Source organism: Propithecus coquereli, unplaced genomic scaffold (assembly GCF_000956105.1).
Source record: "Propithecus coquereli isolate 6110/MARCELLA unplaced genomic scaffold, Pcoq_1.0 Scaffold113, whole genome shotgun sequence".
Classification (NCBI taxonomy): Eukaryota; Metazoa; Chordata; class Mammalia; order Primates; family Indriidae; genus Propithecus; species Propithecus coquereli.
This window is the reverse complement of record NW_012135303.1, coordinates 2,515,942-2,543,058: the sequence shown is the minus strand read 5'-3', so window position 1 is coordinate 2,543,058 and position 27,117 is coordinate 2,515,942. Positions and strand designations below refer to the sequence as shown.

The following is a 27,117-nucleotide window of genomic DNA, read 5'->3' as shown; positions in this document are numbered from 1 at the left end:
GATACCGAAGCTTATATAAGATTGCAATTATCATTTATAAATCCTAATTTCAAATTTTAGTGTTCATCAAAATAACCTTGTTTTCTGAGATTTATTGTTTTTACATTAATTTTTTTGGAAACACTCTGTTTTTTTATTTTAATAGATTTAGGGGGTATAAGTTGAATTCTGTTACATGTATATATTGTATAGTTGTGAAGTCTGGTCTGGGCTTTTAGTATACCCATCAATATTAAAAACTTTTTGTTAAAATACATAAACATTGCTTATAAAACTTCAAATAGTACAAAGAAGATACATAAAAAAGAACATCTTCTTTCTCTGCCTACCCATCCCATTTCCTCTTTTCAGAGGCCAGTTTCTTGGGAGAACCTCCAGAGATACTCTATGCATGTGCATACAACCACATACATATTAAATAACTACAAGTCCTTAAAAAGTAAGGCAAAGCACTATTGGTAGTATACACTGTTCTATACATGCCTTTGTTCAATTAACATACATTTTAATGTGAAGATTGAAGACTTTCTGAAAAGATACAAAATCTGTTGGTACAGTGGGAACCATATCTCTGAAACCATAATGTCAATGAACAAAGGGAGGAGGGAGCTAATACTTTTGAGAACTAAAAAAGGCCATATGATATTTGAGTCAAATCTTGATGGAAAAGGTTGCATGGAAGAAAAGTTGAAGATTGTTTTAAGTGGTAATACTCACCAATTCCAAACCTAATTTCTTTGGTTCTTCTACTTTTCTTCATCACAGCATATGTTAATTGGACGGTACAAAATATCTAGAGTAGCTGCTGGTCTGTTGAAAGTCATCCATGCTATGGTGAAAGGATGCTGGAATATGAGTCAAAAGACCTGAGATCTAGTTTTAGGCAAGCTATTTCACCTCTGGGCTCTGAGGCTTCTGTTGTGCTGATCGGGACAAATTGGTAGAGATGCAGAAATGGTGAGGTCAGAAAGAACAGGTTGATATATATTAGTTTGGCAAAGGCGGGGAGTTATTCAAAGAGCAAGAAGGGAACGTAGTGGGTGAGAGAATGAGGCTGAAGAAAGAAGAGCCAGGTCTAGGTCTGGCCTAGTTTTTTGGGGGTAATATTTAGGGAAAAGAGAGATTGGATACTGTTGCTGTGTTGTGATGAGTAGAACTTGGAGATATAGATCAAGATTTTTGATCATGTTTATTGAGGCCCAGGCAAAGAAATTCCCCTTTCACGCTTATTTCATAGAAGGCCACCAATGAATATTTGTTGAGTGAACAAACAAGCCCTTGTGGAACTTAACATTGAGAAGGAAATACAGATATTGAGCAAATAATCATGTTATGATGACTACAACAGGGAAGTATGGTGCTACTGTATACCTGGGGGAGCCAACTTAAGTGGGGAGCAAGACAACCCAGGCCTCCCTGATCTAAAAACTGATTAGGAGTTGGCCAGGTGACAAGAACAGGAGTGTCCCAGGCATAGGAAAAAGTATGTGTGAAGGCCTCAGGATGAGTGTAATAGGGTATTTGGGGGAAATGAAAGAAGAGCAATATGGCTGGGGCCTGGAGAGGAAGAGCTGGACAGAGGTGGGCCCATGGGAGGTATGGTAAGCCTCAGGATTGGGGGCTTTACCCTAAGGTAAAATGGTATGCTTTAGGCAGGTAAAGTGAGGTGATTAAGTTTGTGTTTTAAAAGACCTCTCTAGATGTGTGGGAAATGGATCACAGGTGGGGAATGGAAAACTTGGAGAAGTAGGGTGGAGCAGAGATGATCTAGGGAAACTGGCTAAGTAAGGATAAGAGTGCAGGCCAGACCTGTAATTCCAGCACTTTGGGAGGCCAAGGTGGGAGGATCATTTGAGGTCAGAAGTTTGAGACCAGCCTGGGCAACACAGTGAGACCCCATCTCTCTCTCTAAAAAACAAACAAACAAACAAAAAAACAATGCAGGCCAGAGGCGATAGAGGCTTGGCTAGAGGGGATGGTAGGTCAAGAGAATAGTGGAATAATGGTAGACTCATGAGAGATTTGGAAACTAGAGTAGTTAAGATACAGTGATTCACTGGCCTTATTGGAAGGGAGGAGGCAGCCAAGATGACGTCCAGGATTTTGATTTACTAAATGGTCATACCATTTACTGAGATAAAGAAAAACTACAAGAGGAGCCAGCTGCTGGTGGTGGGTGAGTGGTGAGGGGATATTGAATTCAGCTGTGGAGAAGGTTTGTAAGATATAGAAGAGGAGATGCCAAGCAGGCAGTTGAATAGATGGCAGCGATGGTCACTGGAATTCTGAGCAAAAATGCACTATCAGTCTAGGGAGTGAATGAAGTGAGAGGCATTGATAGGGTCCTGAGGTGCTCTCACTTTTTAAAAGTTAGATTGAGAAGGAGCCAGCAAAAGTGACCAAGAGAAGAAGAACACCAGGAGTGTGCAGGGCCATGGAAGGCCTTAATGAAAGCGTCTAAGATGAAACTCTAAGTGAAGCAGCTGTCAGATTACAAGCAGAGAACATCACTCAGCAATTTAAGTTTTGGTAATTCTCCCCTTTTATTAGAAAATCATGTATCGACATTTCTTGGGGAAAAAACACCTTCCAAAATCCCACTTTAAAATGACTATTCTATTTTCATGTCAGTATATTACCCTCTAGTACTTTATAATGTATAAATATTTTTTGCATTGTTATAATTACAATGGATGGATAACTTTGATGTTTCCCATTTTAAAGTAAAAGGAATTTGTGATTTCATAATTATCATTTTAGTGGCTGTATAATGATACATTCAGTGACATTTTAGAGATCTGTAAGAAGATAGGGCTGATTCTATGAAAGCTACAGGAAGAAAAGAAAAACCAAGAAGATAAGCATTTTCTCAAAATCTATCTTCCTTTATTATAGCAGGATCATTGTAAAGAGTTAAGCAAGCACAAGAGCAAATGAGCTCCTATCAATAATTTTGGTTCTGAAGTTTAAATAAGTACACACCAATCCCAGTATGTTGCTTCTTGTCTACAACTTTATACAGTCACATTTCAACCTTGGAGTGAAAGTGGAAAATTTAAATTATATCCTAAGAAGAGCAGGGTTAAACTGGAGGGAGATGTGTTTATTTTGTTGATCCTTGAAATACAAGGACTCTCTTCATAGATAAACTAGCAAAGTAAAGACCAATACATCACCTTGATGCACATTGTTTCCTTTGCATCTTCAATAACAGATAATGGAGTCAAGGGCAAGAGTAAATGATGCTTTTATTCATTGCCATTAAATCTTAAAAACAGACTGAAGAGCTCTAAGGTATCCAAGTATCCAAGCAGGTTTTTTTTTTTTTTAAGCTTCTTTCATGATTTCATACTTTCAAAGCTTAGATTTACAAGTCTTCGCAAACATCCTTTAGTACAAAAGAGGCTGAAATGGGTAATACCTGCTTCAGTTGAAGTGCTCTCATTTGTTTAAAGTCAAGCCCTAAACTGATGAGTGAGGTGGGTGATCACATAAGTTGAAAAAGAAGAATTTTCTGGAGCTGTAGGGTTTGAGTTTCTGTAAGAAATGTAACTAGAAACAAAAGGTGAACTAGCTCCACCAAATCTCATGACTAAACCAAGAACATTTTTTAACTTTTTTTATCAGAGGAAATCAGTTGATCTAATGAAATCTAATGAGATCTGCTGGAATCAGTTCTTTACCACAGAAAATCTAAAACCTATTGCCAACAAAGACGTCTCTAGTTTGGTGATATCAAAAGTTATCGATCAGGGAATGTAGGACACTAGGGATGCTGGACTTCCTTTGGTATAATTCAGTAAATATGTACTGAGCTCCTACTTTGTGCAAGACAAAATGCCACATACAGCTTCCATGACATCCTTAGTTAAAGGCACATCTTCCCTCTTATCTGTTGTTTTAAGATCAGACTTAAAACAGATCCTCTTTTCACGGATCTTGTTGGCAGTTTCCTGTATGTTCCTATCTTGTGAGAAGCTGTTTTTGTTCTCACTCCAGGTTGTAGGGGACGGTTAGTGATGTCAAATCTATCCAAAGCACCAGCCAACTTAAGGCAGGTTCCTGGGCTAAGAGCTTGGGGCCTCTCTCCGTGGTAGGGGAGGGGAGAGGAGAAAGAAGAATGGATAAATAAGGAGAGATGTGGGCCTCTGAATCACATGGAGACTCCGTGTTGAGCACCTTCTACACACCACATTCTTATTTAACCCCTGGTTAATAATCACAACTGTGTGAAGGAGATGGTTTTGTTTAACTGCATTTGACAGACAAGGAAACTGACTAGTGACCTACCCAAGGTCACAGAGTAAGTGGATCTGGGATCTGGGATCTGAATTTCCTCTCTAGGTCTTCAAAGGCTTTCTACCACAGTGCACAGGGACCTACTAGGATTTCAGGTCCAGAGTGGATCATACTGTGCCTCCCATTCCTATATTTTTACAAGATGAAATCTGTCTAGAATGCACATCTAGTAAGTAGGAAAGGGAAAAAAGGCCATGGACAGGCAATTCATAGCCAGAGAGGTGAGAATGTAGGGTGTGGGTCACCCTTGTGTGTGTGTGTGTGTGTGTGTGTGTGTGTCTGGATGAGGAGCCCCTTAGGTCATTTTAGAACTAGCACCTGCCTTCCTGAGTCCTTGCCCGTACTACAATGACTTGTTTCTCCACTGGACAAAAATATGGCTGGCTGGCCCAGTTCTGTCTCAAATAATGATTGGGAGGATCAAATACGGCCCTCTGTAAACTACAGTACATTACAAACTGGTAAGGTAGCAGACATCTTTCCAAGGTATCAGGAACAGTGAAGTATCTGATTAAATTCTTGATTACGTGAGATACAGGAGGGAAGCAATAACATATGGTAACTGAACTGTATAGATACTATCAAAAATTGCATTCTAACCAGCAATTTTAATCTGAGATTTGTCTCTTTGGAGAACTTTAAAAAATAAGAAAGAAAAGGAGAGGGGTGTAAAATGCCAGGAAGATTAATTCAATTTTTTCTCTTTTGAGCCCTGCCCATAGGAGGGAATTAGGACAGAACAAAAAAATTAACAACAACAAAAAAACCAGAAAGAGACGCGCGTACGTGTTAATACACAGTTAAATACTGTGGTAAGAAAATGAGTTATGCAGAAAATGCTTCAGATTACCCCTGGGGACGGCTCTGGTTCTGGACATTCCCTTTGGCAACATTCCAGGGTCTGAGTCCCCAGGGCTCCCCCCAGTGGGAAGGGGAAGACGCGCGTGCCCTGGCGCGCGCGTACACGTGCACTCACTTGTACACACACACGCGCGCACATTACACATACATACGCCAGTTTCCTCCGCTCCTCCTCCCCACGGGGGGCGGGTCTCTTTCTCTTTAAAGAGCAGACGGTCTCCGAGCACACCCAGGCTCTCCAAGGCCCCGGGGGCTCGGGACCAGAGCTGCTCGCAGCCAATGGGCGCGGTGGAGCGGCTCGTGCGCGGCTGACGCTACACCAATGGGAGCTCGCGGGGGGCGGGGGCAGCGGAGGAGACACTATTGTTGATGAGGACCAGCGGCGGCGGTAGCGGCTGCACCACCTCGTTGCTGTTGGCCGCGGCCCGGTCGTCCCCCGAACCCCGGAGTCCGGCTTCGTCACCTTGTCGCAGGGGCCTTCCCTCCGGCCCCAAGAATCGTCCCCCTGCAACCCAACAACAAACCCCCCCCGTCTCGCCCAGTCACCGGGGAGGGGGGGACCATGTCCCAGCGGGTGAGGCGCAATGGGTCCCCCACGCCGGCCGCCTCCCTTGGGGGTGGTGCGGTCGCTACGGCCGGGGGACCCGGGAGCCGCCTGCAGCCCATGAGGGCGACGGTTCCGTTCCAGCTGAAGCAGCAGCAGCAACATGGCAGCCCCACGCGGAGCGGCGGCGGCGGCGGCAACAACAACGGTGGCTGCTGTGGAAGCGCCTCAGGCCCCTCAGGCGGCGGCGGCGGGGGCCCGCGCACTGCCTCGCGCAGTACGAGCCCCACGCGCGGCGGCGGGAGCGCGGCGGCGCGCACCAGCCCCACAGTGGCCACGCAGACGGGCGCGTCCGCGACGTCCACGCGAGGCACCAGCCCCACGCGCGGCGCCGCGCCCGGGGCTCGCGGGAGCCCCCCACGGCCGCCGCCGCCGCCGCTGCTGGGCACGGTGTCGTCTCCCAGCTCGTCGCCCACCCACCTGTGGACCGGTGAGGTGAGCGCAGCCCCACCCCCAGCCCGCGTCCGGCATCGGAGGAGGTCCCCGGAGCAGAGCCGAAGCTCCCCGGAGAAGAGGAGTCCGAGCGCCCCGGTTTGCAAAGCCGGTAAGTGCTGGGGGTCGCGCCGCGAAGGGGGAGGCGGCGGCGGCGGGACTGGGTCCCGGGCGCGCGCTGCTGCCACGCGGGGACTGCGGCGCTGCCACGGAGTGCCGGGGGCCGGGGGCGGGGCCCGGGCGGTGGGGACCCTGGCAGTGCGGCCCCGCCTTTCCTGGGCCTGCCCGCGCCCGGGACACCGCGCGCCGCTCGCCTCCTTGGTCCCTCAGCCCGCCCCGCGCGGGTCCCTGGCAGTGGAGGTGCAGCCGCTAACCTTGTGCTTGGGCTGACAGGTGTTAATTGTAAACCTGGGGTTCTGGCTTTCCGCTGGTGACTGCTTACCTTACCTCGTTTGAGGATGGAGCTAGGAGTGGTTTGTCACTTTGTTTTAGGGACGTGGTTAATGTCGCTATAGTACATGTCTGCTGCTAAGTATTTCTGTTCCACAAAACAGTTTCAGATCTGGGGGGACTGACTGCATTAGCAGTGGCAGATTTAGATCACTCAAGAGACGTGAGGCTGGTGCATTTTATTTTCCGGGATTGGTAAATGGGTAGCAAGAAGTGAGAATTAAGTTAAAAAAGATTCCTTTGGAAGGTTTATGAGCTTTGTTTGAAGCTCTGGGTGTATTTTTGTTGTACTGATTTTGTGTTTTGAATGTAGAAAAAGCAAGATATAGTGTTTGTCTTCATCTTGTTACTGTTTTAGGGACCTAAAATTCTTTGTGTTTCTCTTTATCTGGGAACTTTCTTGGGAAAAAGAAAATGAATGGAGCTGTCGGGTTCATAAAGAGTAACTTAAAAGAGAAATTCAAATTGTGGGAGAGGTGGAAAGGGATAAAATTTAATATCATGTGGTTGCCTTCATGTCAGAATCTGGTGAAAAATAAATGGGTGGTTTTTAGTTATGTATTAATTTTGCCAACATATACCTTTGTCTTTCCCTGTCCGGCGAATTTCTGTTAGAATCTCTCAGGCAGAATGGTTGGAAATTCCAGGAAACTTTAACTACAGTACTTCCAAACCAAGTAAGTCAGGTGAAGTAGTTTTAGAAATGGAGGGAGTAGGATGAATCTTTCTTACTATTTATTTTATGAAAGGTTTTAGACAATACTTTTTGAGAAGAATTGCCCTGAAAAATGATGAATAGTGCTTTCTTTTTCTTTCCTTTTTTTTTGATGAATAATGTTTTCTAATTAGAATTGGAGTACTGTTTTAAACCTTTTGAGAATGCAAAATGCTTTTTAGAAACCATGATTGTCAGAAGTACTAGACCTCCCCCTCTCCTTCATAATATCTATCACCTACTCAACTCCTATGTAGCTGGTGGTTGTCATACAAGATCTCATTTTAACCCTCACAATAGCCTTTAGAGAGGATAAGTAACGAGTGGCAGAGTTGGTATTTGAACTCTGGTTGGTTATATTTCAAAGACCATGTCTTTAAATTATATCAAGGAAATAGCTTCATGATGTATGAAATAGAACCTGGGAAATCTATAGCACACCACAATTACATATACTTAGTTTTTGTTTGTTTTAGAGATAGGGTCTCTGTGTTGTGCAGGCTGGAGTACAGTGGCGTGATCATAACATGTACTTAATTTTTGAAGCAGCTCTCTATAGGTATCTTCAAAAAAATTGCTTCAGTCCTTCGACCTTCTGGAGCCAGCATAATGTTGTCAAGTGAAGGGAAAGGAGAGTTGCTTAAGTGGGTAGTAGAGGTGGAGGAAGGAGGCAGGCTCCCAGTCTGACAACAGAGTCTGGCTATCCTATCAACTATTTTAACACTCAAAGCAGAGGAACAACCTGAGGAGAACTGGGTTAAATTAAGTATTGGCAGTGTGGAAGAAGGTGATCTTTTCCTCTCATTCTCAGGGAGGGGCTCTGTTTCCTGGGGTCTCAGGCTCCTCATGTGCTCGTTCTTCATGTGCTCTAAAACTTCCCTTCCGAAGACCTATCATTCCATAGAGTATTTGCTGTAAAATTAATCATCTTCATTAGCTCCCCTCCAAACAAATAGAAAAATAGAAACTTACTCTTCTAGTGTAGCACTTTCAACTAGTTGTGAGAGATAATGCCTGTTATTAAGTCGTCCTCAAGTGTGAATGTCTAATAGCTTCCTTCTCCAGGAATGTATTCTTGTTTGATACTAGTGAACATCCATGCAGTGTGGAACAAAATGTTTTTGGATTTCAGGTGTTCATAGCAAACACAAAAAAACCCCATGATTAAATGATTTGCTGTTTTTGTATGACTAAATCTGGAAGGAGTGTTTTTGTAATCTCCAGACCCCATTTTTGATTAATGGGAGGTTACCACCAGTTTGCAACCTCAATGAAATATAAAAATCCTTACTGGAGAGGGCAAGAATCTATGCAATATAGTTCTGTAAAGCCCTTACGACTCTAATTCTAGGATCCATCTAGATCAGGTTGCTGGCTTCTAGGTGTCTTATCAGATGAGCTGGATGCCATAACCTTTGCTAGGGATCCAGTATCTCAAAGTCTCTAAGTTGATAGTCAACAGGATCCCCTACCTACCCAGTTGCTTTATTCTTCCGGGGTTAGAACTAATCATTGGCTGATCCAGAACTTCCTTCTCTTGGCTACTATAAGGTAATCGGAGTACCCATCCCTGACTGATTTTAAACTTCCCACCTTCAGTGCCTGCCATCTCCATAGCAAAGCGGTTTGTCATTAGGAACTGAGATATGCTTAGAGAAGGTAACTAGGCAACAGTGTTAACCGTGAGGTTTGTTTTTGTGCCTTCCCTCCTTTTACCTGACTTTGTCTTTTTCAATAAAATGTCAAATATGTTAAAAATGGAGAGGTGGCATAACATAGAGGTTAGAAGGATAGGTTTTGAGTAGATAGTCTGGGTTTAATACCTGTGTTCTGCCACTTAGAAGCTATGTGATATGGGAAAGTGAGTAACTTTCTAACCCTTACTTCCTTATCAATAAAATGGGTGATGATATACTTCATATGATGGTAGAGATTTAAATGAGGGAAAATTGAAAAATTCTCAGCATAGTACCTCAGTATAAAAGTTAACTGTTGTGTAATATATTTGTTTTGCTTGTAGTTTTTGTGGATGTAGCATAAATTGCCAGTGTAGGCTCAGTTTTCATGGTTGTATGAAATTTCAGATTAGAGGTGAGATTGCCTGTGAACATCCAGAATGGTGTTTCTCAGAGTGTGGTCTGTGGTTCATCTGTATCAGTATTACTTAGGGCGTGTAGTATAATACAATAGTATGTTTGATCTTTGTCCATAATTCTTGCACTGAGCTCCTAAAGCCCTTGTAATGTCCAGAATAATAGGAGTGTCTTTTGTTATTCATAATAAACCAGTTTCAATCACACCTGGGTCTATGCTAATGAGGTGACTTAAGGTGGGGCCTCTATTGAAGTTGGTGCAAAAGTAATTTTGGTTTTGGACTGAATTTTAAGTCATTATAACTAGGCCCAAACACATCTTTATGAATCAAAATAACAGCCGTTGTAATCAACGCATTTTTGTCAACAAGAAATAAGTTTGTTTATTCCTGTAGCATAAAAATCTGTGCTTCGGAATGCCATGAACTCTTGGAAAGCATTTTATGCATTTTGCTGGTTGTGGAAGTGTTTTCCCTGCAAAAAGTTGTGGAGATGCTTGAAGAAGTGGTAGTCGGTTGGCAAGATGTCTGGTGAATATGGCAGATGAGGCAAAACTTTGTAGCCCGATTCGTTAAACTTTTGAAGTTGGTTGTGTGATGTTTGGTCGTATGACGTTTGGTAGGGCGTTGTCATGGAGAAGAATTGGGCCCTTTCTGTTGACCAATGCCTGCTGCAGGTGTTGCAGTTTTCCATGCATCTCATCTATTTGCTGAGCATACTTGTCAGATGTAATGGTTTCTCTGGCATTCAGAAAGCTGTAGTGGATCATACTAGCAGCAGACCACCGAGCAGTGACCATGACCTTTTTTTGGTGCAAGTTTGGCTTTGGAAAGTGCTTTGGAGCTACTTCTCGTCCAACTACTGAGCTGGTCGTTGTCGGTTGTCCTATAAAATCCACTTTTTGTTGCACATCACAATCCGATTGAGAAATGGTTCGTTGTTATGTACAATGAGAGAAGACGACACTTCAAAAATGATGATTTTTTTTGATTTTTGGTTGGTTCATGAGGCACCCACTTACGAGCTTTTTCACCTTTCCAATTTGCTTCAAATGCAGAACTTGTTGTGTAGCTGTAAGAGGATCAGCTTTGATGATTGCTCTCAATTGGTCATTGTCAACTTTTGATGGCCGGCCACTGTGATCCTCATCTTCAAGGCTCTGGTCTCCTTTGCAAAACTTCTTGAACCACCACTGCACTGTACATTCGTTAGCAGTTCCTGGGCCAAATGCATTGTTGATGTTGTGAGTTGTCTCTGCTGCTTTACAGCCCATTTTGAACTCGAATAAGAAAATCGCTTGAATTTGCTTTTTGTCTAACATCATTTCCATAGTTTAAATGTAAAATAAACAGCAAGTAATGTCATTAGCAAAAAAAAAAAATAATAAAAATAAAGTGAGAAATGTGCACTGAGGTGATGTATAACATAACCACATTTATTTAAGAATGTATTCCAGTATTCAAAGGGCAAATTTCAGTAATGCTAAAACTAAAATTACTTTTGCACCAACCTAAATAGTTAGCCTCAGAAAGACCAAGTGATTGGAGGGTTAGAACTTTGAGCCCAACCCACAGGTGTCCAGGAAGGCGAGTGGGAGGGCTGGAGATTAAACTTTATAAAAACCTTTGAACAATGAGATTTCAAGGGTTAGTGAACCAAAGGTGCTGGGAGAGTGGTGCCTGGACAGGGTATGGAAACTTGATGCTTCCCCTCCCCCCATACCTTGCCCTGTGCATCTCTTCCATCTGGCTGTCGTGGGTTTTATCCTTTATAATAAACTGGTAAACGTAAGTAAAATGTTTCTCTGAGTTCTGTGGGCCATTAAGAAAACTTAGGAGGGGGTCGTGTGAACCCTCGATTTATATCCAGTCAGTCAGAAGTGCAGGTGGCCTGGGACTTGGCAATTGGTATCTGAAGTTGGGGCACTCTTGTGGGACTAAGCCCTTAAGCGGTGGGGGTCTATGCCAAGTCTGGGTAGGGTTAGAATTGAATTGTTGACCATCCATTTGGTGTCTGGAGAATCAGAAAATTGGGAGTTGGTATTGGAAAACACCCCAGGATACTTGTTAAAAATGCAAGTTCTCAGGCCCTACTTCAGGCCTTGAAAGTCCTGCGTCCACCACCCACTGTGTGATTTTGCTGTATTCTAAATTGAAAAAAGGTGGCTAGAAGCTCCCGAGGAAAATAGTTTGAAAACTCATTAGAGAAAAAGGCATTAGTACAGTGTTGGAGTTATTTTTGCAGTGTGTGGCTGATATGTAGATAGCAAGTTGTATTCTTGCTGGTTTCCCCCTTACTTTGGATGTATTATGTTGTGTATGAATTTGGTTGTTTATTAGGGCGTGGGAATGCCAAGAGCAGCAATGGGAGGTGAACTTCTCTGAACTAATAGAGTCAGGAAGCAGGGTCCCAGAACTTCATATTCGTGGCATCTTTGATGTCTCCTTTCTAGTACCTTGTGAAATACCCCTCTAAGATTTCAGTGTTTGTCTAACATTTGGAGGATTGCTGCTAACTTCATACCTTCAGGGAAATCCTTTTGGCTTATGATGTCTGAATTTAACAATTGAAGATTAGGCAAAGTAGAACCTTAGTTTTATGTTTTGGCTAGTAGAATTTACATTTAATTAAGTTCAGTTCTTTAAGCTTTGATTGAACTACTCTGTGTTATTAACTGTGCAATATAAAGATGTAAAAGACACAGGGAACCCTAGAGACTCAAACTAGTCATGTAAGACAGTATACATAAGTATATCTGATGAGTGCTCTGGGCTCAGAGTGGATAATTCAACAAGGAATGGGTATAGAAGTTCTCAGAAAAGATGGATTTTGAATAATGTTGGAAAAGGAGGAATAGAACTTTGCAGTTGGATCTTAGATCTGTGAAAATACACATATAATATTCACTCCTTTATGGCTTAAAATATAGGGTGTAGAATGTTGGAGAGGGCAGAGAGGGAGCAGTAGAAACAGAAAGTAGAGAGATAAGTTTTCAGAATGGCCTTGGCCTTGAATAGAAGATACAAATTTGAATGTATTCCATGGTTCATATTATAGTATGTACTCTGGGCCAGGGGAGGTGGCTCATGCCTGTGATTCTTGTACTGTGGGAGGCTGAGGTGGGAGGATCACTTGAGGTCAGGAGTTTGAGATCAGCCTGAGCAAGAACGAGACCCTGTCTCTAGCAGAAATAGATAAAATTAGCCAGGTGTGGTGGCACATGCCTGTAGTCCCAGCTATTGGGAAGGCTGAAGCAGGAGGATCACTTGTGCCCAGGATTGGAGGTTGCAGTGAGCTATGATTGTGCCACTGCACTCTAGGCGGGGACCACAGAGCAAGACTCTTGTCTCGAAAGAAAAAAAAAAAAAAAAGAAGTATTTGCTCTGGTGCAAGACTGCCAGGGTTCAGATCCTGGCATTGCCATTTATTTACTAGCTGTTTAACTTTAGGCAAGTTCACCTCACTCGTGAAAATGGGATATTAACGTACTTTCAATAGAGGATTGTTACAAGGATAAAATCCTTATAATCTGTGCATGGAGTATAGGAATCTCTCAACGTTAGGTATTTTCATATTATATCATTGTTTTCATCCAAGGCTTTTAGACATTAAAAGTCAATTTATTAGTAGTAGATGTGTGTGTATATATTTAGAATGAGTAGAGTGTGGATTGAGATGGGAGAAACTGGAGGATGGTAACTCACAAAAGGCATTGAGCATCTGAATTTAGGTGCAGTGGCAGTGGGAATGGCAAAGATAAAAGAGATTGAAGAGATTTCAGTTTGGTAAACTGTTGGATGTAGGGAGTTGAGGATGATAGTTTGGATGGTGGTACTAATTGGTAACACATGCGGGAAAGCAGGTTTGGAAAACAAGCTCAGTTTTGAATATACTTGCTTTGTGCTCTTAGGAAATTCAGATAATTTTCTAGATCGTAGCAAATAACAGAGAACAGGGATACAGTTTGAAAGGGGGGTAACAATTGGGACTCATTCATTGCAGTTCAGTAAGTATTCATTTAACATGTCCTTCATGCTAGGTATTTGCATATATATGGGCAGCACTTGGAATAACTAGTCACTAGGATGGATAAGATGATGCAGGAGAATGCGGAGGATAGAACTCTGGGAGAAAACAAGCATTTTAAGGGTAGAAAGAAAAGCCAGCGAAGGAAGCCTGTGAATGTGGTAGGAGGAGAAATGGTAGAATAGTGTTGGGAAGCCAAAAAAAAAGGTTGCATTTCAAGAAGGAGATGCTAAAGATTTTCAAATGCTGTGAAGAGAACAAGTAGGCTAAATCTGGAGAATAGGCTTTTGAATTTGGCATTTAGGTCAGTTGTATATCTCTGAGAGAAAGTAGTTTGAGTATCATGTTGGGGGCACAAATCAGATTATAAAGTGGTGGGTGAGAAAGTAGAGGTAATGAATATAAATTACTCTTATGTCAGTGAAAGGAAGGAAAGTGACAAAACTGGATGAAAGATTGTGTTAAGGTTAATTTATTTATAGGATGGGGGAAACTTCAGCATATTTATAGGTTTATGAATCCGTTCCCTAAACAAGAATCCTTCTCTTGAACTGCAAATAGATGGAACAAGATTGTGGAAAACATGAAAGGCAGTGGGATCCAGTACATGATATAGTCTGGAAATCTCAGGAACAATTAGGACCCTTTCTCTTAGGATGGGAAGAGGTAAGGACAATGATAGATAACTCAGCAATAGAAGGGAAGGAAGTTGAGAAAGTCAGCTACTTCCATCTCAAACTACTTCAAATTACTTGAAGACAAAAATAGCATATGTGTCCTTAGTACATTTTTTAGTTTAAATTTTATTTTTATCAAACTACATTTGCCTAATTTAAAATGTCAAATAGCACTAAACTTATAATCAAATAAAATGTTTCCCTGCCACATCTCTCTCCACTCCCTCTTCCTGCCCCCTAGATACAACTACCTTCAACTCTTACTGATTTCTTTTGGGGTTTACCTACACATTTCTAAATAATATGTTTATACTGCTACTTCAGGATTTTTTTCATTGTTATGTATTATATAGTAATTTCTTTCTTTTGTTTTTTTTTTTGGTAGAAACAGGGTCTTGCTATATTGCCTGGGCTGGTCTCGAATTCCTGGCCTCAAGCGATCCTCCTGCCTCGGCCTCCCAAAGTGCTAGGATTACAGGTGTGAGCCACCATTACCTGTCTTTTTTTTTTTTTTTTTAGATAGAGTCTCACTCTGTCACCCGGGCTGGAGTACAGTGGCATGATCATAGCTCAGTGCAGCCTCGAACTCCTGGCTTCAAGCAGTCTTCCTGCCTTGGCCTCCCAAAGCTCTGGGATTATAGATGTGAACCACCAGGCCCAGCCCAGTGATTTCCTACTATGGAAAATGTACATTTAACACCCTAATTGCCATTCTTCTCAGTCCTCCCATTGTAATTATAGCACTCTTTTGGTTAAATAAATATTAACGTTTAAATTATTATGACTCTGTAAATATTGTTTACAGCAGAACCTTGTGGTATACTACAGTTATATTTCTTTTCTTTGTAACTTCTTGTGCTTCATGAAGTTAAAATTGCATTTTGTTTTGTTTGCTTCATTTTCTATGTACCTATCACAAATTCATGCCCAAACTTCTGATAATGGAAACTTTCTTTTAAATATTTAAAAACATATTGGGTAATTTTTCACTTTTGCTTTTTTCCCTTAGAGATATCCCTTCTGGAATCCTTCATTCGCCTATCCAAACTGGCTCATTGATCTTAGGTGTGTGGCATAGCTATTGTCTTGGAACTTCCCTGGTAATTCCCTTCAGCTCTATCCTGTTTTGGATACCCTAATTTCTGGATCTTGTTTTGCTGAAGTGTATTCTTCAATAATTTTTTTGAGACAGGGTACATGGGAGATATATATTTTTTAAGACCTTCAATGTCTGCAAATACATCTTTAAGTTTGTTGATTTTACTGGGTATAGAATTAGAATTCTACGTTGGAAGTAATTTTTCTACTGTCTATTGAAAGCACTTCGTGTTCTAGCTTCTGGAATTGCTGTTGAGAATTCTGATGCCATTCTGATTCTTAGTCCAGTGTGTGTTTGTGCGAGATTTCTCTATGTAGTGTTACCACTATTCTAAAACAAGGATTGCCTTGATATAAGGTGTGTGTGTTTTTTCTATTGATTGTACTGGTTACTCTATGGGTTTTTTCTAGAAATCTAGGAACTCTTTGTTTCTGAGGATTTTTCTTCTGTCATTTCTCCTTTTTGTTGTCTTTGTTTTCTCTTTTTGGAATCCTTGTTATCCAGATGTGGCACCTCTTTGATTTTTAAATTTCTGTCCTAGTTCTATCTCATTATCTTGTTCGTTTTTTCTTTTTAGCAGATTTATTTTTGTCTGTATTCTTTTTATTGATTTTTACATTTTGGCCATCATATTTTCATTTTTCAAGAGCACTTACCTTGCTTTCTAATTGTTCCTTGTCTTGTTAATGCCTTCTAAAAATGTTTATAAAAGGCATAAATACCCTCAAAGCTTTCTTTTGCTTTCTTCATTGTCCTCAGAGGCTGGCATGCTTGCGCTCGCTCACTTGCTGGCTCGCTCGCTCTCTCTCTCTCTCTCTCTTTTTTTTTTTTTTTTTATTTTAAAGAACAGGGTCACACTCTGTTGCCCAGGCTGGAGTGCAGTGGTGTGATGATAGCCTCAACCTCCCCAATAGCTATAATAGAACTATAGATGCACACCATTATGCCTGGCTAGAGGTCTCAGGCAATCCTCCTGCCTTGGCCTCCCAAAGAGGGATTGTGGGATGAGCCACTGGTGGTCTTTGTCTTTCCGGTTGGAAACTTTCTTTAGTTTTCTATTAATATTTAAATGAGACACTAAAATGCTGATTAGATGTTTTGTGAGTCTGGGTTAGGCTGGTAGCTTAGAGGATCTTACCACAGAATGATGATGAAGGGACTCCCACCTGTAAGTTTTTTCTTCTCTTGGGCCAGTTTCCCCAAGGAAGAGTCCTACAGTATCATGCCTAAAGATATGTTTGATGTCGTTAAGTCCAGAGCCTGTCCAGTTAATCTCTCTAGAGCAGTTTTTCCCAATCTTTTTGCTCTGGAGAGCCCCTTGGAATAATTTCCATTTCTCAGGGAACCCATGCATTTTTGATCAGTAAAATTGAGAAATAATAATTTAGTAATGCTCTTTTGAATACAGACTGATTTCTCTGTGGATCTGTTTATTAGACCAACTTATTAGCCTATTTGTTTTGTACGGTTTCCCCCTCTCCAATGGGGATATCACCATTATTGCAAGTGAATAGTGGAGGAAACTTCAGTTTTTCCTTCTAAAGAAATTCCTATATAATTTTTTTTTTTTTTTTTTTTACTTTGTTCAAGTGGTGAAAATAGTCTTATCCCCAATTTTTATTATACAAGATGCTAATGAGATATGTGATCTAGGGTATGAACAAGAGATGTTTCCCTTCCCCTTATAAAACTAAAAATGAGGTTAGGCCTAGTGGCTCATGCCTGTAATGCCAGCATTCTGGGAAGCTGAGGTGGGAGGATCCCTTGAGGCCAGGAGTTTGAGACCAGCCTGAGCAATATAGCAAGATCCCATCTCTAAAAAATAAAGAAATTAGCCAGGTGTGGTGGTACATACATACCTGTAGTCCCAGCTACTCAGAGGCTGAGGCGAGAGCATCACTTGAGCCGAGGAGTTTGAGGCTGCAGTGAGCTATGATCCCATTGTACTCCAGCCTGAGCGACGGAGCAAGACCTCATCTCTTAAAAAAAAAAAAAAAACTAAAAATGACATTTTAACTAAGTCTTTTTTGGGGAAAATACAGCTAAGTTGCAGATTTTTAAGAACTCATAAGGCAACCACAGCACATTTTGATTAAATAATTGGTGTAAGACAAAATGGGATTTATTTTTTCTAAAGGTAGTCTTAATTTAAATGAACTTTAGTAAAGTTATTTTTTACAATAGGAAAATTTATAATGTTTATAGTAAACCTAAAACCATAAATGAAGGCAATATGAGAACAATATGGCTTAAGTCACAATTAGATCAAATAAGAGTTTGGAAAAATTCTTACTCAGTATCATGATCTGTGTCAAACATAAGTCTAGCACAATTATCAATGTATGCTGATTTCTGTATCTCAATTCTAGAACTATACATTAAAAATTGATTCAAAAATAAAACAAAATTTATCTCTTTAAGGCAAAACATGTACTTTTTTTTTTTTTTTTTCTGTCCAAATACTCAGTTCTGGGTTGAACTTGAATTGAGCACACCCAGATTTTCAACTGAAATGAAATATTTATTTCCTTGCTCTTGATGCTTATTAAATGAGAAAAAGTTTGTTGGTTCATGTAAGAAGTTGAAAAGTGCAGCAAAATATTCATTGAATGGCAAGACCCTTTTCTTTCCACAGAAATCTAGAACTTGTCTCGGGACAGATCAGAAAAATGTTAGGTTGAGCATAGGATCTGATTGCAGCTTAAGTTGTTACTTAAAAATCTGCTTCTAAAACAACTTTGGGTGAAACCTCTTTTTTGCTGTTGTCTCCTTTTCTGCCTGTTGTCCTTGTGGGTTATACCTTTTTATTCTTTATTACTATTTTAATAGAAAGTGTCTGATACTCTTTTTTTTGATCTAGGCTAGCATGTCGTAGTTGAGACGAAATTAGCTCTGGTTTATTCCAGAAGAAATCTACATGACATTTTTAATTGGTCCATTTTCTTTATGAGCTAGTGTAAGTAAACTTCTTTTGGAAGTAAAATTAAATATTTTTTTGGAGTCCTTGCCCTCAAGAAGCTAACTCTCTAATTTTGTGGTTTAGTCTACCTACCAGAATGTATCCCTCCCTCTCTCCATTTTCTCCTCTCTCTCCTTTCTTTCTTTGCAGGTAATATACGCACATGATAAAAATTATAAATGGTAAAGAGAATACAGTAAACAGTCTTCCTGCTGTTTGTCTCTCAGTTCATTCTTCTCAGAGAAACTATTTCTTTGACTGGCTCATCTTATGCTTTGTATTTGTCTGGATTTACTCCCTTTCTCAGTAAAGATCCTTTTGGGGGGGAAAAAAAAACCATTTCTTTGTATAATTCCAAAGTTACTCTGTGTATATACAAATACTTGCATGTCATCGTGCATGTAAGTTTATTGTGGACCATGTATTATTTCATCAGGCTTCTGTTTGTGAACATTTAGATCACTTCCAGTCTTTTGCTGTTAAATGGTGCTATGTTGAATATTACTGTATGTATTTCTTTGTGCACTTATATATGAGTTTATCTGTAGGATAAATTCTTAGAAATAGAATTTCTTGGTCAAAAGTTATGTGTTTTTCTTTCTATTGTCAGATATATTTTAGAAATTGTTACTAGCTCATACCTGAATTTCGTGAGCCTATTTTTTTCTGTCTTCTGTTGGATTATGTTTTATAATTCCATTTTATCTTCACTATTAGTCATTAGATATACCTATTTTTACTATGCTTTTAGTGGTTGCACTAGAGCTCTGTTGTCCAATAGAACTTTGTGAGTCATGGAAATGTTCTGTATCTGTGTTGTCTAATATTTCACATGTTGATTAGTAGATATTAATTAGATACTAATATACTTCCATTTCTTCCTTCCTATCCTTTGTGCTGTAATTGTCAAATATTTTGTTATTGTTTTTACTTTAGATGGTTATCTTTTAAGGCACTTGAAAGTAGGAAAAAAGTCTTTCATATTTACCCTCATTTTTACTATTTTCAGCACTGTTGATTTCTTTGTGTGAAAATAGAGTAGTTGTATTGTGAATGAAAAAGGGCTTGTTTGAGAAGCAAAGAATTGATAGGACTTGTTAAGTGATTAGATTTGAGAGATGAGAGACCATAATGATGACTGAGATTTTGAACCTACATGAGTGGTTGGGTTAATAATGTTGTCATTATTAACTGGTTTCATAAATGCTATTTATTTTATTTTCTGTGTGCATACAGAGTAGGCCATGGACTTTTAGAGCATAATGCACTAAAATTTTTAATATTCAAAAGGAATAGTTTCAACAATAGAGCAACAAAAAATGTAATATTAATATTAACATGGAAATTTTGGACGATAAAGGAAAAGGCTCATAATTATTTTTGTATATTCCCTTCCAGTTATCCATTCTTAAAAGTTTGTAATTGTGCTTTTGGAGAACTACTAGCAGTCATTGATTATTGAGCTTGAATTTGTCCATGATTCCAAATAACTCTTATTTGGGGAAGGAAGAGGAGCTGCACTTGACTTTTGGGCATTGAAACGTAATACTTAATTTTGGGTCCTTTATTTAGCAGGTAGAGTGGGTAAACTTTTTTTTTTTGAGGGAAAAGGGAAAGTTTCAAAATCTTTGGCACACTTTTGGAAAAATTTTGGGCACGTTTGATGCTTTGGAAAACTGTCCTTTAAAAAGATAAGTCTGTTATTCCAGTATTAAAGACTTTGGAATCATCTGGGAATTCATTAGAATTGTAAATTATCATGTCACCTCACATTCACACCTTGACAACAAGTGAAGTAACTATTCACTTGGCCTTACGCCCAATTCCAGAAGGCACTGAATGTTGGCAGGTCTATAGAGAAAATATGGTTCTTTGACCAAAGACCCTTTCAGAGTGCCTGTGAAGCTGAAATTAGTCATGACACTTAGTTAATTTATCTTTTTTTCACCATTCTCAAGTAGACAGTGGAGTTGCCAAGTAATTACATGACTAGTACAAAATAGGTTCGTTCATTTAGCATAATGCATTTGAGATTCATTCATGTTACTGCATTTATCAGTAATCTATTCCTTGCCGTTGTTGAGTAGCATTAGTATTCCATTATATGAATGTACACACTTTATCCTTGACCAGTTGAAGGATATTTGGGAGTTTGCAGTTTTTGGTGATTATTAATAAAGCTGCTATAAACATTTGTATATAGGTTTTTTGATGAACAATGTTTTAGTTTTCTTTGTTAAATACCTAAGGAGTGGGGTTGCTGGGCCATATAGTAAATGTATGTTTGTAAGAAACTGCCAGTATTCCAAAGTGGTTTTTTGCTGAAATTTTGTTGAGGATTTTTACATCTATTTTCATGAGATTATATTGGTTGGTAGAGTGCTGTTCTTATAGTTGCGTAGTCTAGATATCAGGGTAATGTTGGCTTCATAAAATGGGTTAAGGAGTGTTTTTCCTTATCTGTTTTCTAGAAGAGATAGTGTAGCATCGATATTATCTCTTCCTTTTTTTTTTTGAGACAGGGTCTCACTCTGTCGCCTGGCCTGGAGTGCGGTGGTGTCAAATTCCTGGGCTCAAGTGATCCTCCTGTCTTAGCCTCCCAAGTAGCTGGGACTACAGGTGTGCACCACCACACCTGGCTGATTTTTCTGTTAAGTAGAAAAAAGCTCTTGCTCAGGCTGATCTCAAACTCCTAGCCTTGAGCAGTCCTCCCACCTCAGCCTCCCAAATTGCTGGGATTACAGACATGATAAATAAAACATTTTTAAATAAAAATTAATTTCAAAAAGTCCACAATGAACTAATTATCAAATTTTTAAGAATAGGATCCAATAGGGCCAAGATTAAGAGTCATGCAAGTGCAGGATTGAATACTATCTTTTTAAAATTTTAATAGTTTGTTCATCATGCATGAATTACTTATCTAGTAAATTATTTTGTGCCTAGGATAAGTGGCTCATTTGCCTCACCATGGTAGTCTTGGCCTCACTTACAAGAGATCAGTCTGCAGGAATTGCTTATGGGTTTCTCCATGGATCAGTGTATTAGTTTTCCACTGATACGTAATAGATTGTCACAAATTTAGCAGCTTAAAACACACTTACTTATAATTTCACAGTTCTATAGGTCAGAAGTTGGGGCAGGGAGGAAGCTCCAGTGTTCTCTGCTCAGAGTCTCACAGGCCAAAATACAAATGTTAGCTGGGTTGGGTTCTTATCTGGAGACTTTGGGGGAAGAAGGTGCTCCCAAACTCATTCATGTTGTTGGCAGAGTCCAGTTCCTTGGGGTCGTAGACTAAGGTGCCTTTGTTTTTGTGGGCACTTAGCTTAGGGGTCACTCTTGGCTCTGAGGCTGCTCTCAAGTCTTTTCCACATGACTCCCTCAATCTTCAAAGCCAGCAATGGAATGTCTCTCTTACACAGAATCTCTCTGACTTGCTTTTTTGCAACCAGCTGGAGAAAGTGCTCTACTTTTAAAAGGCCCATATGATTAGATTGGTACCACCTGGATAATCTCCCTTTTGATTAACTCACCATTAACTGATTAGTAGCCTTAAATACATCTACAAAATCTCTCTCATCGTATGCACAGTCCTGGGGATTAGGACAGGCAATCTTGGGGGAATTTTAGAATTCTGCCCACCAGTTAACAAATCAATACAAACTATCAGTCTTACCACTCATAGGGACTATTACTAATATAAATATTAAAAACAAAAGCCAGATAGCGGTAAAAACACATTATGGCAACATTTGTTATTGACTAAACTTTGATAGAATAATAAAATATTCTTTGTACAATTTTTATCTGCACAATTTACTCTGATTAAATTGGGCATGGTAGTAATTGTTGCAAAGGAAAACTCTTGATGATAGTGGCTTTATTGAGAAAATCTGGTATAGTCAAAAGCAGATGAGGTCTTTGTAAACTTTACATTAAAAGAAATTGAAACAGGAGTTGACTTAATGGAGTTTGCATTGGAAAAACACTTTGGTAAAAAAATTATTGGTATTATACATTCATAGATACACGTACATACATACCATACACACACTCATAACTCCAGGTAAAGATGGGAGGGACAAAAAGTTTGAAGAGGTAGAAGCTCAACCTGCCACTTCTGTTTTTTTTTTTTTTTTTTTTTTAATTGTATCTGAGTGTGTATCCGTGTCATTTATATTTTGAGAAGTATCTAGCAAGACTCTGCTAGGTTAGTTTCCACTGGTGAGTGGGATGGGGGAGTGCATCACAGATAGCATTCACTTTCTACTTTATTCACTTCTGGATTTGGACTATTTTGAAATAGCGTGTTTCAAATGCTGGCGCCAGACTTCTTGTACAGTCTGCAGAACCGTAAGCCAAATAAACCTCTTTTTTGTAAATAACCCAGCCTTGGGTATTTTCTTTATAGCAATGCAAAATGGACTAATACAGCCCCCCCCCCCATATTGGTTTTCTGGAAGTTACTTTGTTAACTGAATCAAGCTTGAATTATATAAAAACTATCCTTGGAGATATTTTCGCAAAGATGGAACATAACTAAGAAAAAATGTTCCTCACATTGTTTCCAATGGGATTTTCAGGCATGTCATTATGAAAGTATTAATATTTCCTTAAATTGTCCTTCAGAAAAAAAATACTAGATGAGTATTGCTTTGTTTTTGCTTTGAAATCCTTATTCTTGAGTGCTTTATTGCATCAAAGATGAAGAAATATTAAAGCACTAATTTGCTTTATCTGATTTGATGGATTTTTTTTGTTTGCTTGAGGTGATATTTTTCTAGACTCCAATTGCAAATGACAACCAGCTTAAACTAAGAATGACAGTAGAATTGAAGAAATCTCTGAATAACCATGAACATGGATAAATCTGGCCTAATGGATGAAATGCTTTCAGTACATTTTCTCTTAATTTTTTAATCTTTCATACGGGTCTGTTTGTTTGCTTCATTCAGACATACTGTCTAAATCAACAAGTATTTACTGAGTACTCGTTATGTGCAAGACACTATTTTAGTTGCTGGGGAAATAAGTGATAAAATAAGACACACCAAGTCACTGTCTTCAAGGGACATACTTTCTAGTGCAGGGACATTCTCCACATAGCAGGGAACAGGGCTACAGACCACTCTACACTCATATTTTCATCTGCAAGACCCACGAGACAAGAGGGCTTCTTCTCCACCAACTCCAGCTAGAAAAATTCCAGGGAAGGATTATGTTAAATTATTTACCCATTCTAGAATTGGTTAGTGAACCCAGAAGGATGAATTATTGTTATTAGGTAAGCCTGATCATATACTCAGCCCATTCAGGGACCAGAGTCTGTTACCAAAAGATGGGGCTAGGGGAAATGAGTATTCTGGACAGGCAAAGATAATAGTGCTACCATGGCGTTTGTATTTTGGGAAGTTTGATTCTTTGTATTTAAAGCTGCAAATAAATTTGCTGAATATGCCAAGCTCAGCTAATTCTGAAAGCTTAAAAGTGTTGGTCTTTCTCCTAGTTTCTAAATCTAGAATAATTGTGATCTCCAGTTTGATGTCCAAAAAGCCTGAAAAATAACATAATGATTTAATATATTGCTTCTCACATAATTCACCATATTGACAGGAAAGTTGTAATCTTATAGGTTATAAAGACAGTTTTGAAAGTTAATGCTACATAGTGTTTTAGTTTGGGTTCCACCAAAAGAAAACCCTGAGACAAGGATTTGTTTGGTTTCAAATGGTCCTTTAAAAGATGGTCCTAGAAAAGGATGTCGCGGAAGTAGGAAAGAGAGAGGGAAGAGACAAAAACCAGTAAGTAGTATCCCACAATGGGCAGTTGGACCTTCATCTCCCTGAGCACCCTCTGATAGATCACATAGAACGTACTTTAGGAATATCCCATCGCAGGGTAAGGTATTTATCTACTACCTCTTGTCCTTCATTGGTTGATGTTTCTGGAGGTGTTAACTCCCAAGCACTGCTACTTACCCTGTTGCCAAGCTGAGTGTGCTCATTCAGCTGGAGAAAAGCCCTCTGGTAGAGAGACATAGATGTTGAGAAATTGTCTAGAGAACTGTTCACAGAAACTGCAAGTGCCCTCCACGGTGGCTGTGAACTAATATGGTTGGGGCATTGATTCAGCTATACATGGTGAAATATATATTCTTTATTCTTTCTTATGTCTGCTCCTTCTGAGGCAATATATTGTAAATTCTTAAAATAGTTGAGTGTTTCCTTTGATTTCCATATATTGGTAGAACAGCGTAAGTACCTATACTAACCATGCCCCTCGCACTCTGGTTCAGTTTATCTGCTCTATATTAGGGTGGTTAACATGATCTGTTGCAACAAATCCCAGAAATTTTTTTTTTTTTTTTTTTTTTTTGAGACAGAGTCTCACTGTGTTGCCCGGGCTAGAGTGCCGTGGCGTCAGCCTAGCTCACAGCAACCTCAAACTCCTGGGCTCAAGCAATCCTTCTGCCTCAGCCTCCCGAGTAGCTGGGACTACAGGCATGCGCCACCATGCCCGGCTAATTTTTTTTCTATGTATTTTTAGTTGTCCAATTAATTTCTTTCTATTTTTAGTAGAGACGGGGTCTCGCTCTTGCTCAGGCTGGTTTCGAACTCCTGAGCTCAAACAATCCGCCCGCCTCGGCCTCCCAGAGAGCTAGGATTACAGGCGTGAGCCACCGCGCCCGGCCCCAGAGATTTTAGTAACTTAACACAGCAAAGGTTTATCATGGCCAGTGGCCATGGTTGAGTGGCTTTCTGGTACGGTTCTCTTCAGAGTTTTCTGTCCAGCCATGTGGACATGAAAAATCATAGAGAAGGTACTTGTGTTCTTACATCAGCTTTGGACGTGTTACTTCATAGCACATGGCCAGACCCAGTTGCATGGCTCCAAACTAGTTGGAAGGGAAGCTGGAAATGATAAGGGAGCCCTGTCTCTGACCCATTTGGCCATGAAGAATTTTCACTCAGTTGTCAAGATTTCATTAATTTTAATGATGGTCTTTAAGACCTGTAAAATCGCATTTCTTCTTCCTTACGTGTTGAGCATATACAATTTTGTAATTACTATTTCCTTTATTGATAGATCACCAACAATAAAAAATAAAAGGAAATCATTTAGTTTTTCACAAAATTGAACCTCGATATTATCTAAGTCATTTATTTGGCATCTAACAAAGAAATGCAGTGGAATTTCTTAATTTCCTCTTTAAAGTTTTGGCAGCACTTGATGCGTTTTTCCAGTGGCTAATTTATTCTACGTGATTAAAATTGCTATTTCATATAGAACTTTCATAGTTTTCATAGATTGGAATATGTTCTCTAATCCAATCTAAAATTTCCATTTTTTTTAAAGAGTTTGCATTAGTTTTATCATATGTGGGTTTAGATAAAAGGTCTGTGGGCTTATTAGCATTTTAAAACACAGTGCTGAGGAAGTGGAACCACTTCACCTTTGTCCAATGTATGTGGAAAATCTTCCTCAGTTTCAACTGAATAAATGGGTTCAGGAAAGTCAGCTAGTAGGGTAGGGCCTCTTGAACGTGAGACCTCAGTCCCCAGGATATGTTTTTGTGTCTCTTTTTATGTGAGTATAAGGTCAAATCTTATTTTGAAGTGAAATTTTCTTATCATCAAGATGGAAAATGTTTATAATTATGTTAAAGAAGTATGAACTGTCAAGATTTTAGTATAGTTTTGGTTTCTATAGGAAACTACTATGAAAATATTTTTTATTCTAAATAGGATATTATAATATTAAATATATATTACCGCTCTGGAAAATCTAATATTCCCCACCCCACTGTACTTTCACTTTACTAAGGTGATAGGTAAAGCACAAAGCAAGCTCAGGGGCAGTATGCCAGGCTTTCTGGAAAGGGCCAGATACTAAATAGTTTGGACTTGTCAGCTGTACAAGTCTGTTACAACCTATCATTTCTGTTACTGTAGCAAGAAAGCAGCCATAGACAATATATAAACAAATGAGTATGGCTGTGTTCCACAAAAACTTTATTTACAGATGCTCAATTTGAATTTCATGTAATTTTCGTGTGTCACAAAGTATTCTTTTTTTCCCCAACCATCTAGAAATGTAAATAACCATTCTTAACTATGTGACCCAAGGGTCATAGTTTACTGATTCCTGCAGTATACTATTGATAAAATGACACAGGAGATCCTCTCCTTCAAAGATCTTACAGCCTCATGTGAGAGACAAAAGAGATGACTCAGTAGACTGTGTGGTAAATGCTTGAATATACTGTCAGTCCTGTGGGTACAGAGATGAGGTGTACTTGGCCTAGAAAGATGGGGAAAGGTTTTTGGAGACGATGTTTGGACTAGGTCTTAACAGTAGGTAGACCTTCATCAGGGATAAGACAGAGGAAATGATATCTTTGCCAGAGGTATCAGATTCAGTTGACTAATATTATGGCTTTTCTGTACGGAAAATGTGAAGCCTATTCATCTGACTATATTCTTCCCCTCTCTTTTCTGTAGCCTGGCCATGTTGGCCATGTTCTGATTTCTTAAGCCAAAGTGTTCTTTTCTGGCTCAGGCCCTTTGCACATCAAGCCCTGGGCTTAAAGAGCTCCTACTACCCTCAGCTAATTCATGCTCATTCTTCAGGTCTCAGCTTGATGACTCTTCCTGTTTCATAAGCTTTGAGAACAATCTGTACTTTTCCCTTCTTAAGACTCATTAGGCTTCTAAGTGCTGTTTGGAACCTGCTTGTCCCATCAGACTGTGAGCATAGAGCCTGACATGTTTCAAATAATATTTAATTCTTAAAAGTAAAAATAATACATGTAAATGATAAAGTTCATGTCCTCCAGAAGGCTTTAAAATGAAAAAGTAAATATTTTTCTTATCTCCTACTAACAGCTTTTTGGATACACTTG

At 39.7% G+C, this 27,117-nt stretch overlaps 1 protein-coding gene across 1 annotated transcript in view; it reads left to right on the top strand.

The window, feature by feature from the left end:
• Nucleotides 1-5,722: 5,722 nt before the first annotated feature.
• Nucleotides 5,723-27,117, top strand: part of FAM117B (family with sequence similarity 117, member B) — a 140,563-nt gene continuing 119,168 nt past the window's right edge. Inside the window, exon 1 of the mRNA XM_012655055.1 lies at nt 5,723-6,308. Coding sequence (XP_012510509.1) covers nt 5,723-6,308 — 586 coding nt within the window. The remainder of the gene's footprint in view (nt 6,309-27,117) is intronic.